The sequence below is a fragment of the Alternaria novae-zelandiae genome (assembly GCF_023758075.1).
Source record: "Alternaria novae-zelandiae strain BMP 2774 chromosome Unknown scaffold_7, whole genome shotgun sequence".
NCBI lineage: Eukaryota > Fungi > Ascomycota > Dothideomycetes > Pleosporales > Pleosporaceae > Alternaria > Alternaria novae-zelandiae.
In genome coordinates, this window is record NW_026056967.1 from 924,017 (window position 1) to 937,809 (window position 13,793).

Genomic DNA, 13,793 nt, shown 5'->3' on the forward strand with positions numbered 1-13,793 from the left:
GTGCATGGCTTGTCAATCGCGTTTGCAGTAGGCGGCATTCTAGACCGCCGGTCGACCATGCCCAACCTCAACTGAAGACCATAAACATTAGTGGGGGTCATTATCACGCCAAATCGTCGACATATTCAATACACACGATGTAATGCCCAGTCCAAGATACAGGCAAGACGGGGAAGTACCTAGGTACCCAGGTACCTACCCAGGTAGCCTGGAGACCCTTAACCGAACAGTGTTCAGCCCACAATGATCGACGTCGCATCAGCCAAAGGAATCGACCCCCCGGATCTCGCGCCAAACAACCGACAACCATGTTCCGTCGAATGGCAGAGCTCGGGCATATTCCCCATGGCCGCTACGGACGCGCGCCGTCTCAAAGGTGCGTCGACTTCTTTCACCTGCCAAATTTGCGTCATTGCTATAGCACCCGGCATCCCGGAAGCGTGATTCTAGAACTTCGCGACATCTCTGACCTTCACTCATACGTTTTCCTGGAGGTGCCTTCGTGTGCTTGTCGCCTCTCTCGATTCACTTTTCGCAGCATCGGTAGTTGTTACCTTGGTAGCGTCTGTCAGGGTCTAGACTTACCGATCGACCCCTCGTATAGCGATCACCGAAGCGCGTCGACAAACACCGCCCAACATCTTTCCACGCTGCAAACTCGCACTTCCCTCTCCCGATCTCGAATACGGCTGCGCACGAAACTGCTCATGATCTGGATACGGCGTTTACTCCATGTTGTTGACTGGTCTGGTTGAGGCGCTCGGAATCGGCTCTATCTTCGGCGGTCGCCACGGTTCGCGGATACACGAGTCGCATCACAACCCTACGCGGCCATAATACTCGCGCCACCACACCACCGTGATCATGATGACAGAGACCGACAGCGGCGATGGCGGCTACTTTCCTATGGGAGAGCGCTCTCGCTCCAGATCTGCGTCTCCCAGCTCGATTCGTAGCGACTCAATGTCAATCCATCTCACAGAGCCGTCAGCCACCATGGCTGCATTTACTGCGCTTCAGTACTTGCCAGTACCGGTTCTTGTCTTATCTGCCCAGAAGACCGTAGTGCTTGCAAACGAGGCCATGGGTCGCCTTTTTGGTATTGACTTGGAAGGTGATCATGATCTTTCAATAGCGGAAGCGTTGCAGGACAAGACTATGGGTGATCTTGGTGTAGATATTCTACAGAACGGCTCTCCAATTCTGATCACATGGGAGGTTCGTTATAGCCCATGCATTTGCCCATGGATCAATTGTTTAACTTTTGTAGAGCTTTCTGGATTGCGTAATCGACGACTCAATAGCAAGCAGCTTAGACGAAGATGGAGATTCTCATATGGGCAGCGGCCACACCACACCGACCGCAGCGACCATGCCATCTCTAGGAGAACCCAAGTCAACAAAACCATTGCCGCGCCTGAGCAGTACAAACCTTGCGCGAACAATGGTACGCGACGTATCAGTAGAGGTGGTCATTGCGCCGCTTTCTTTGGATCCCGACGGCACTTTGAAAAAGTCAGAAAGAAAGAAAGATTACGAGAATGCAATGCAGGCATCTTGCATCATATCCATCTGGAGCATTGATGATAACCAATACTACACGCTGACTTTCACAAGTGCAGTAGCTGCTGATAGTGCGCCACCACCCACCAGTCGTATAGTCACTCGTACAAACACAGGAGCTCGCCTCGACAAGTCACGAAGTTCGGGTTCGTCGAGCTCTTCCTCAGGCCGGCGTTCGGGAAGCAGTTCGAATTCGACTTCGAAAGCCGTTACGCCTACTCTACAGCAGCCAGAATTTCCACCTCGGGGTCCTCCTACTAGGGGCAAGGCCGACATTGCAAATTCAGCCTCTATATTCCAAAAGGCAACACAACTCAAGGATGCTATCCTGAACTCTATTACCATGCCCGCATACGGTATGTATGATTCCACACCTACTTGAGGTTCTCCGACTGACTCTTTTACAGCAATGTGGAAAGACCAAAGCTTCGGAATTCCAAACAAAGCCCTCCTGCGGCTACTTTCGAAAGATTCTACCTATGCGCCCGGAGACCAGCTAGATTTTCTCAGCCAGTTCAATTGTTGGACCGAAGATTTCCAGCGCCTTCTGAACCTCGATGAGTTCCCCATTATTGAGGTATGCCGTACACGAGAGAGAGTCGGAGGACGGCGCATCGGTATGCGGCATCCGCTCACGGGTACTCGGATTGTGTATGAGATCAACGGCGAGCCTGTATTCCACGAAGAGACTGGGGATTTCCTTGGTGGTATAGTAATCTTCAAGGATATCACCGAGTATACCAAGCAAATTGCCGCCCAGATCGAAGAGAACGAGAAGCAGTTTGAGTACATTGCAAACTTCATGCCGGTCATGGTATGGACGACTACTCCTGATGGGCTTCACGACTGGTTCTCTCAACGGTGGTATGACTACACAGGGTTGACAGTCGATCAATCAATAGGCGAAGGCTGGCGCCTACCGTTCCATCCAGATGACATGGCAGCAACTGCTCAACGTTGGTTCCACTCTCTCAAGACAGGCGAAGAATACAACACAGAATACAGATGCCAGCGCTATGATGGAGAGTGGCGCTGGATGTTAGGACGAGCTTTGCCCTTTTACGACGACTCCGGACGCATAGTCAAGTGGTTCGGCACATGCACCGATATTCACGATCTTGTCTTGGCTCGTCAAGAGGCTCGTCAAACAAGAGAGCAATTGCAGCAGGTCATCCAGCACGCGAAAATTGTCCTCTGGGTTATTGATCGCAACAATGAGGTCAAGGTCCTGGAAGGCGATATGGCCGCCACCGAACGGACCAACAAGGACAAATTGGTTGGAAAAAATGTTTTCGATGTCTTTGAGTTGCGCGGCAATGATCGAGCGCGATGGCATGGACCTATTCAGGAGATCCTGCAGGGAAAACAATCAGCTGAGGTCGTGAACGGCAGATACATGTCGGAAGCTCGCTACTACCGGACCCGTCTAGTACCGCTCATGAGCACTTCCAGGACTGCAGGCGTCGACGGCAATACTTTTGTGAATGGTGTGATCGGTGTTTCCATGGATATAACCGAGCTGCGAGAAAGAGAAGAACAACTCAAGGAGCAAGAGAAGGAGAATTCGAGGCTCCTGGCCAACGAAGCGGCAGCGAAAGAAGCAAGTCGGATGAAGTCGCAGTTCTTGGCTAACATGTCACACGAGATCCGAACACCTATCGCTGGCGTAATTGGCATGTCTGAACTCCTCTTCGATATGAACCTGGACGAGGAACAGAAAGAATGTGCCGAGAACATTCATCGAAGCGCCAACAGTCTCTTGACGGTAATCAACGATATTTTGGACTTTTCGAAAGTTGAGTCAGGACGGCTTGACGTTGAGGAGGTGCAGTTCAGTCTCAGCGTCGTCCTCCGAGACGTGAACAAGGTATGTCGCAGACTACAGCGTATGACCTCATTGTCCTTACTGACCCGCTCAGATGATGTCTTTTGCTGCACAGAGGAAGGGTCTGGATTACCAGAGTTCCATACAAGATGAGGTTGGGGCAGACCTGCGCGTAATGGGAGATCCAGGCAGATTACGGCAAATTCTCACCAATGTGCTAACCAACAGCATCAAGTTCACTTCGGTGGGTACTGTAAGACTGGCCGTCTCCATCAGCCAAGAATCAAAAGATATGGTCACGGTCAACTTCAACGTTGAGGACACTGGAATTGGTATAGAAGAGGAGGTCCGCAAGCGATTATTCCAGCCCTTTAGTCAGGCAGATTCGTCCACGGCTCGACGATTCGGCGGAACTGGCCTGGGTCTAACCATCAGCAAGAACCTTGTTGAGCTCATGAAAGGTCAGATATGGCTGGACTCGAAGCTGGGGCAGGGTACTACTGCTACTTTCTGGATACCATTTACTCGTGCACCCTCGCAAGATGGAGAATCACCCTTGGTTCATCTAGAGTCAATTCCGGATCGACTTCAGAGCGACATGTCAGTCTCATGTGGCAGCTCGGAAGGCCATACACCGCCGTTGACACCGCAACTTCCTAATGGGAACTCATCATACCCGTTGCTCAAATCAGCAATTCCGGATCATCTGATGAGCCTTCCCGACAGTGAAAGACAGGAGATTCATGTTCTCGTTGTCGAAGACAAGTAAGTTGCGCTAGAGCATGTTCTCATGGAAAAGGTGATTAACGAACGACCAGTCACATCAACCAGCAAATCGCGCTCAAGACGATCAAGAAACTTCACTTCTCGGTCAATGCAGTGTGGAACGGCCAAGAAGCTTTGGAGTATCTAATGCAGGAGTTCGGCCCTTCGCACCCACGCCCGGATATCATCCTGATGGACGTTCAAGTGAGACAGCTTCGTACGAGAATTTGCACGTGTTGCTTGCTGACAGAAAATGCAGATGCCTATTCGAGACGGTTACTCCGCTACCCACGCAATCAGGACAGAATCGCCGTGGCGCAATATGCCCGAAATTCGAGGTGTACCGATCGTTGCCATGACGGCTAGCGCGATTCAGGGCGACAAGGAGAAGTGTGTATCGTGTGGTATGGATGTAAGTTTTCACCAGGCACATCTTCGGATTCGTGACATAGGAGATGCTAAGACTCAGTAGGACTATCTCGCCAAGCCAGTCAAAGGGAAGCTGCTGGAGAAGGTAGGTTTCCCCAAGCCAACTGGTGGGTCCGCTAACAATCAGAAGATGCTTGTGAAGTGGGCACTCGAAGGCCGGCGAAAGACGGCAAAAAGCAAGCCACCCACAAACGACAATGATCGACATGGCGTCGCAACCCCAAGCTCCAAGGTGGGCTCTAGGGCAAAAGATCACCCGCGAACGGCAGACTTGTCGGTTGAATCTGAAACAACGGCGCAGGCATTGACCGCTGAACTTGACCGCCTCCACTACCAGAGCGATGCAGCATTCACAAGGTCCAACGAGAACGAGGGTGAGAGGGCCATGCGGCGTATTCACGCTGAGGAAAGAGACACGAAATTGCGCGACGAAAAACTGCTTTCGTTAGTCGGGCCACAGCTCATCCGTCACAACAGCTCTCAGGGGCCACACAACGAACCATCGATGCCTCTGACCGAGGCAAACATTGAGAAACTGGCCCATGAACAAGAAACAGACTCTCTCACAACAAAGAAGCCCGGTTCTCTGGACGAGGCCGACTCAAACAGGGCAAACAATGCTCATAGTATGAGCAACGCGAGACAGGCTACCTTGGCACGACCGGGGCTTTCAAATTCGCGCCTCCATGACAGTGAACGGACGGTCGTTGAGCACGTCACTCGATGAAATGCTCAGAGACGAATGCTCCATCACGACCACCGTCATTTCAACATCGATAGAGCCTCGACATGTCGGGAAGACACCCGCGCCATCCTTCCTTTTAGAGACGAAGCATTGACAGCGCACAGCTGCACCACTTGCTCGAAAGGTCAAGTCAGTCTGCAAGAAAGAAGTCATGCAGATACGCTTAGACACTCAACCACAGTACCGGAAACTTTTCTGAAAGATAGGGATGCATCATAGGGTAGCGACAGGAAGTTAGATGCTGGTGGTGCTCGGCGACCATGCAGCCTCACTTCATTGGCAGGGCTTTCAATGCCAATGCATAACCTGACCCGTTCAGGCCCCGAGATGCGAAGACCCATGCGATGTCCTGGCAGAAAGGAGAATGCAGCTTTCCTCATGCAGTATGCACGTGCTCGGGGAGATCATGTGCATCTGATCACATCCTGGTCGTCCGACGATTCTCCTTGAAGCCGGTCAAAGAATGAAAACGTGGATTTCGACTCGAGTCAACTGTCAGAAGTACCCCACCAGCAAGTTAGAAGCATTGGCATTGCGCGTCCTTTCGGGCGCATAAAGGGGAGATAGGGCTGTAGTAACGGCTGTAATGCCGCATAATCAGATTAGGAAAGAAAAAGATTTTGATCTGCGAACCACATCACAATTCTCGTGTCCCTGGTCTCTCGTGCCTCTCGAATGGGAAAGTGTTTGCTTTTCGTACCCAATTCCTTGGCTTGACAGTGTTGATCATGTACCTTGTCCGTTAGGAGGGCGGGAACTTTCTGGAGATCATGCGATAGAAATCGGACATGCAGAATCTCCAGGTCAAACTTTGTTATGGCACAGACGTGCCTTGCGCAGCCACCCCCAAGATTGACAGCCTGACAGCCCGCGTTACTCCCGCAGTTTCGATGAACGTTACATCGGGCGGGTTGAGAACTCGTAAGTGCGGCTTGCCGAGTCGTAGCGCTCTCTTGGCTCACCACGTTGCCATTGGCTGTAGCGCGCAATTGCACCGCTGCCCGTGACTAGTGTTTTTGCTAGCAAAATGGACCTGGTGGTTAATGTACCAGAGTGTCGGGCGCACTTGATTCGCTGCCTCGCCGACTGATTTGTTTTGCGGTTTTACTGCTGGCTTTTTGTCGCTGGTTTAGGCGCTGTTCGGTTCACCTGCTGCCCGGATCTAGCAGGAGTTTGTTCGTGCGCTACGTGGCTATGGAGCGGTTGTTGAGCACTAGCTGCACACAAGCCTCGGCGGAGATGGTTTGCGCAACCAATTCGGTGCTGCGCAGCTTCGTCGTGAACGTGTCCAACACGTGTGCCTGACAATCACACGCTGCTGATCGATCTCGCAGAGCCGCATATCTGGCTCATATGAAGATCGCGGGGAACGCTTACTGAAGATCTCCAGAACTATGGGATGCTGTTGCACATAGATTGTCTGCAAAGCCGCAGGTGTCTGGAGAGCCGGCTTTGCTTCTCCACACGCCTTGTGCTATTGCTCGTATTGCAAAGCTAGTGTGCGATCTCGGAAATAAAAAACAATCCACCCTAGAGCTTATCGAGTACCCAAATGGCTTGGCGGTGGGCGTAGGTGGGCGCAGGATGCTCACAGACAACGGCTAATAAACTTCGGTGATCTGGCATGGCTTGCGAATGCAGGGTCCAGTGTCCAAATGCCGAGCGAGCGGCTGCCGACACCCTACGACCTTTGCGACAGCAGATAGCGCTGGGGATGGGTCACGTCCACTTCTTTTTGGCCTGCTGTTCTGATGCTGATGCGATGCACAGCGCGGCGTCAGATGCTGCACTCGATTCACCGGCCACTCGAGTAGGGTACCACTCCCGCCGACAGCTGCACACGCAGAGTAGCGGCAGACGCAGACGCAGCGAAGTGGAGGCCTGACGCTCAAGTGACTTTGATAGTGCAGGCTGCACGCTCGATGTTGAGCGGGATGGCGCTGCTCCAACAGATCTTGCCCTGCATGACCAGGCCCCGCGGAGCCACGAACACAGTGAGGGGGTTTGCAGAGCAGCTCCGTGCGCTTGAGATGCAAGGCGGCCCTTTTGTCCCAACACCTAACCACTCACGTCGACCAGGCATGCAGCGGTGAGATGGCAGATTCCGAGTGCATGCTTTCTGCCCATTGCCACTCGTGCTCGCGCTCGCATTCAGACAAAGGCCCCAAGCCACGACGCGCGCTGAACGCCCAACACAGCGTTCTGCCCGCTGGTATAACGCACTGCAACAATGGCTGCTGTGCAGCATGCTCAATATCCCGGGCGGCAAATCATCTGCATGCTTGACCGCTCCTACATCATCCTGCATGGCCTTCACTGTCGCCAGGTACCGCTTGGGGGCTGCGCCAATGACAGCTCGCTTACGGCCTCTAGCGTTTGCGCTAGGGCGGGCTTCCTATGACGACATTGCCAGCAAGCACCCATGATGCGCCCACATCCTACAGCACCTTCCACCAGCGCGCGTGTCAGCGGGGTGTGCAAATGGGCCTTGGCTCTCATCATTCCTCCCAGCTAACCATCCTGTCCGCGTCAATGACAGGCCGAAGATACGGAGCACGAAACGACCTGCCCCAGGCCAATCGTCGACGCTGTCCTATCGGCTCACGATTTCGTCATTGGTGGATATAGCGACCGCACACACAACCAGCCCTGCTACACATGACGCCTCCATCCCAAGGGCAAGCCGATATTGGGGAGTGCGACTGATTGGAGCTGTGTGGGAAGCCAAAGTGGTGTCTTCCTCAAGACTCGGCCCAGCGTGTGAGTCGAGTACAGTTACATGGTGCCGAGCAGGTACACCGACTGCGACCGACGAGCCTGTGGTGCCCCTATTGGACAAGGCAGTTCCCGAGACTGTCGTGGATGCCGCAGGCTCGTGACCCGCCATCTAGCTAAGCTACAGTCGTTGCAGCCAAAGCAACATGGACGGCGATCAAACGCTTGCCCATTGCTTAGGTATGCGCACAGGCGCTGCTTCAGGGGACTAATTTCACGTCGGGCGCTTTTTTTTCTGAGTGCGCCGTGCACGACGGAGAGTCAGGAGAGGGGCGGAACCAACGCTAGGACAGAGGGAGAGAAACTCACAGAGTTCGAGTTTACGCAACAACGTGGAGATAGTTGTGGCGGTCCGACTCCGCGACGCGAAAGCAGCCTCTCCGGCCAGTGTCCGGCGCGATGCACCTCGAAACCGCAAGCTTGCGAAGCCGCCTTTTCGGTCCCTTTCTTGGTTGCGGTGGAGCGTGCTGCTAGGCGACCGTTGTTCTGCAGCGTCGAGTGTCGACAGTCTCAGAAGCAATGCTTAGGGGGTGATCAGATATCGCCAGGATGAGGACACAGGGCAACTCCCAGGCCTGCCGCACTCGTCAGCATTACTGCGGAGCATTTCACTCTTATCGCTCATCAGGCTAGCGCTCATTGACCAAAACGGCAGGATGCAATTGTGAGTGAATGCACTAGTCCACTTCCATGCCCCTCGTCGACCCTGGCCAAGTGGATGCACGCCAAAACAAAAGCCAAAAATCCCTCCCGCGCCTACCGCCCGCTGATTCGCAGCTGTCTGGCAGAGACGAAAGGCTTGCCTAGCGGCGAGGGCTTGTTTGGCGCACCACTGGCCTCTCACGGGTGAGAGGGCTGCCGGTGATAGCGCAATGGAGAAGCGGTAGACGCTGGCGTGAGTAAACGGGAGCTGAAGGCTGTTGAGCCCACTGCGCTCAATGGCGCGGATGCCACATCGGCCGTGGGCAGGCCATTGAATAACGCTCCCCACACGCTTAAAAGCAGCGTGCAGAAAGATGCCTTAGCGCAAACCATCCCTGTCGTCACCGACGTAGGTGCTTCCGGGGTCTTCAGCCAACTTGCCTGCTCACTATGCTTGGCTACCAGCCTATGATGGAGGTGCTGTGAACCCAAAAGACGTAAACGCTTCAAGGAGCGGAATTTATCAGTGTCTCTTCCCCGATAAATCGCCTGCTGATCAACACTCCCCAACCTCTAAGCTTTACTCAATCCTAAATTGTCTCTTGCCTTAACTCGTACCAGAGACTATCAATACTGCTTTCATCATCGTTACCCTCACATCCTTACTTCTTTGTCGCTGGTTTGCTTTTGGAGCGAATAACGTTACCGAACCTTCCACCGCGACACGCAACACGCAACCCCAGCCCACACGGTCCGCCCCTGCACCCGCTGGGCATTCTGCTCCTTGCAAGCACTGTGCTTCACTTGAAACGCTCGAGCGTCTGCCACCCAGTCACTGGTGTCCGCTTTCGCCCTACACCTAATCTCGCTGGTTCATCGCCACGGCTCCTGGTTAGTACAGGTCAACTGATCGACATACCAGAGGGATTATCTTTACTCGACTTGGACTACCACTGCACGGGAGTCCCCAGTGTCAGAGTGAATTCAAAAGGTCGCAGATCCCACCACTGAGTACCTGTGATCGACTATCTCCACGTTTTCAACCCTCGAACTATCACGTTTCACACCTGGATCTACGAGTAGAGTGCCTGTTGTAACACTCACATTCGTCTTCTTGTACCACCTTCTCCTCCGGTCCCTTCCACCTCGCCTCCGCAACCCTCGACATCGCAATGGCAATGGCAGTCGACAACCGCCAGCAACCCCAGCTTAGCAGCATGGGCTACGATCACATGCGCTACCCCCAACAACAACCACACTTCACCAACCCGTGGGTGTCCACCGGCGCCTCGCAGCAGCAACTGTACCAAACAACGGTCGCACCCAATGTAGACGCGCAACGGCCTACCAGCATTGCGATCCCGTTCCACAGTCTGCCAGTCACAGCTCCTCCCATGGGACAAGGTATTACTCTCCCGGACGGCACTTTCGGAACAGAGAACTTACTTGTTACGTCTGAAGATATCATGTCGCGAGGATACCCTACTGGCTATGCTACCTCTGGGTCATCACCAAACCAAACCTATGCTCCTACTTCCGCACCCTACTCTCAGGTGGAATATGGCAACACAGAAAGGAGCCCGTACGCATACCAACAGGATGCCTCCCGCCGCTCTTCACATCCGTCAGTCCCCTCAATAGCCTTCTACGAGTCCGTAGAGAGCGCAGCCCAACGACAACGCCAAAGTTCACTTGTTGACTTTAGCAGAATGAACGCACAGCAACCGCGCAACAGCTTTAGCGATGCGCTTGACGCAAGCCGTGGCATGGTCTCCCTGAGTCAGTCAGACATTACTCCTAGGAATATCTACGGCTCTCAAGGAACCAGCCGCAGCTCGACCGACTCCTACGGCTTCCCGTCCGCACACTCGACACACTCGTCAATCTCATCAGGTAGCTATGGTCCGAACGGGTACTACGGTGGTGAGGGCTCTGTGACAGATTACAGCTCCGCCTCGGAGTCTGTTGATCTTGGCAACTCGCGCACTTTGCCCCGCCCCAATGCGCTCCTCGGTGCCAACATGCCTCCCGCGCCTGCGTCGATGATGAGCCAGTTCAGCTCAAAGGTCTCCTCCAGCTCGCAAAAGAAGCACAAGTGCAAGATCTGCGACAAGCGCTTCACACGACCAAGTTCGCTACAGACGCACATGTACAGCCACACTGGCGAGAAGCGTAAGCACTCCCTAGCACATCAACACGTACATAACTAACATAATGACAGCATTCGCATGCGAAGTCGATGGCTGTGGCCGCCACTTCTCCGTCGTTTCCAACTTGAGGAGACATCGCAAGGTTCACAAGAACGACGGCAGCATCGACCACCCTTCACCGGAGAGCGTCGATCACTAGGTGATCACCACCTTGGTCGCATTTAGTGCCTTGCTTGTCTCGACCCCATCCCAGGACTCACTTCAACCGCTTCGTCGCACACGTCTTCAGTACATATAATGTTTTGAGATACCACCGTCGCGCGTTTCCTAGTCACGACTATAGATCGAAACGACAACAATCTGGGACGGTCCTTCCCTTCTACCCATCGCTGCCCACTACGGTTTTTTACTGAGATACCACCTGGCCCTCGACCCGAGAGACCACCACGGCGTTCTGGTGTTCCGAATTACGAGTATTCCGTTTCCGAGCGATTTTCAACACCCTGTAACATTACGCGTTTGTCTTATCCGGGCCTGGTCCCTTGCCGCCCGCCGTTGCTTATTTAATCTTTCGACATTGCTCGACAAGGGCTTTGACCCATAGTCGTCATGGAGCATTTTGTCATCACCATTCGCTTATACCCTTTAATATTTTAGACTCTCTTTTAGCAACCACTCTTTCCCGACATAGAGTCGTGCGGAGGGTCGGTTAGCACAATGACGTTTGTACAGTAGTAGCTTGCAGCGCGCGCGCATAGGTGCCACCCACCGAATGGGGGTACAAGCCAGGATGGCTTTCCGACAGACACTGAGTCGTCGAATACAGGCAGCGGGATCGAAATGACGCATCCCTCCATATTGTGGATAGGAACGCGGCTGAAATCAAAGACCCTTGTTTTATCCCATGCATACCATCTCCCGTTTTTTCTCTGTCTCGAAAACTTCCAAATTCTTCTCACCAGCTGACATCGTGACGGCAGCGGCCCTTTGGTTCGGGACCATGGCGCGGTCTCCGGTCGTCACTTGCGATACCTCGGTCGCCGGTTTAGCCAACGCGACCCTCGTCATGACCTTGTCTCCGCAATGCCATCATTTGGCGTCCCGTGAGCGGTGGGCTTACGACAAGGGGTCAGTCTTGGCTCCCGTCATGCAGCGTCAGCCCCTTGCTAGCCGCAAGACCCTTCTTACCTCAGCGAGTGGGATGTCTGCCGCCGCACCTTGGGCCGCCAAAGGCTTTGGTTCTATGCTATCATTCGCTTTCACACCCACCGGTCCCGTCACTCATGGTAGCCCCTGCCATTAAAGTCGGAGTTGCGTACGAGGCTGAGTGGGACGCAACGATGTCACTTGTTTCACTCGAAAGCGCAAAGCCCCATAGCTGCTGACGTCGGGCTTTCTCTCTGCGTCGCGTCGGCTGCGGGACTTTTTATTTTCTCTGCTTTGCAGGAAGTGCCAATCACGATGCTCGCTTGTAACAGTGGGTCACGCGCTGGAGACGGTCCGAAAGCAGCCTGAGATGAGATCGTAGTGTGCCTGACGGCTGTAGAGTCGTGCCATTTTTCGAGTAAAGATCGTCGTAAGGACGCGACGACTTACAGCGTCGCGAAACTTGAGGCAACATATCGCGTTACGAGAACGTGACGAGGCGAGTGCGTGACTATTTCGCTCCGCTTGCTACTGGTTTCCGCCGCGCCTGTTGGTGCCCGGAGAGTGCGCTGTAATCTAGCTTGCAATACCGCCGAACCACCACTCAGGACAAAGTATCTCCGCCATGGTCCTAAACACCTGTCTTTTCGCCACCCGCTCCGGCTCCTCTATTTCGGTCGGCCTTTGAAACCGCAAACCTTGTGGCCACCACACGGAATTGCAAGCCATCATGCAAGCCAGTGTTGCGTTTTTGACCGTTGGTTCGTAAGGGAGACACCCTTTCGCTTTGCTATCCTAATCTCCGGCGATCGCGTCTCCAAGTGGTACCATGCACCGACACGCTCACGAAGCGAGGGCGGAGTGCCTTAGCTGAAGCGAACTGGTGTCGTTGGGTTATAGTTCCGCATACCATGATATTCCAGGATGCGAAGTCCACAGCCTACCAGCATGCACTTCCTGCGCAGCCGTCTCATGTTAAGCGACCATGGCTGGTAGTATAATCTCAATCCTGGTCGTGTCTACGCCGCTTGAAAACAACCATATGAGGCTTGGGATTGCATGCATTAATGCCCTTGCTATTCTTGATCTTGACGAAAAGAAGGGTCTCTGCAGCGGTTAACGACAAGGATGGTAGGACTATGACCATACGCCTCATCTTCACTACACATTGCGGTGCTATCATGTCATGAAGAATTGAGGGAAGCAGGTTTGAAAAGCTCATTCGCTACCGCTATCCCCAGGTGATGTACTACGAATCCTTCACAATCTCTGGCTGCGACAAGCGGGACTTGCACTTTGCATTCTACTTCGTGATCCACTATGCTAACCCTCGTCAAGCATGAAATCCGCTTCGCAGAGATGAAGCCGCCAGCAGAGACTACAAACACGGCTTGCGCGTAACACAATGCCAAGCCGAACTCCACCGCCATTCCTCGAAGCAAGCACCAGATTCAAGCATCAAGTAATCTCCACTACGACGCCAGCTAGTCAGCACAGATGCGTTGTCGTCCGCTGGTGGTGTAGTACGTTATCCTCCATAAAGTGGGTCTCATATCGAGATTGAACCAACCCCGCGTTCCCAAGTCTGATCTACGACAGTTTCAGCCCTCCCGCGCCTGTTGTAAGGTATCCACACGCTGAACACGCGCAGCTCCGGGTGCCTAACCGATGCTTTTGTGCCTTCCTATTTTGTTGGTAAGCGTGTTAGATTCCGTGTCTCGGGACCCATAGGACGCGCAATCGTCCTCTCGAG

General features: G+C 53.6%; 2 protein-coding genes across 2 annotated transcripts; both read left to right on the top strand.

Annotated features, from left to right (window-relative positions):
- Nucleotides 1-243: 243 nt before the first annotated feature.
- On the top strand, nt 244-5,309 carry J4E88_004320 (uncharacterized protein; the record flags this gene model as incomplete). Its single annotated transcript, XM_049397966.1, has 8 exons — nt 244-376; nt 983-1,218; nt 1,271-1,919; nt 1,971-3,430; nt 3,483-4,153; nt 4,207-4,357; nt 4,413-4,565; nt 4,626-5,309. The coding sequence occupies 8 exons, from the start codon at nt 244-246 to the stop codon at nt 5,307-5,309; spliced, it is 4,137 nt and encodes a 1,378-aa protein (XP_049256411.1).
- A 4,607-nt stretch (nt 5,310-9,916) lies between these two features.
- Nucleotides 9,917-11,093, top strand: J4E88_004321 (uncharacterized protein; the record flags this gene model as incomplete). Its single annotated transcript, XM_049397967.1, has 2 exons — nt 9,917-10,916; nt 10,966-11,093. 2 exons carry the CDS (start codon nt 9,917-9,919, stop codon nt 11,091-11,093), a joined length of 1,128 nt encoding a protein of 375 aa, XP_049256412.1.
- Between the last annotated feature and the right edge of the window lie 2,700 nt (nt 11,094-13,793).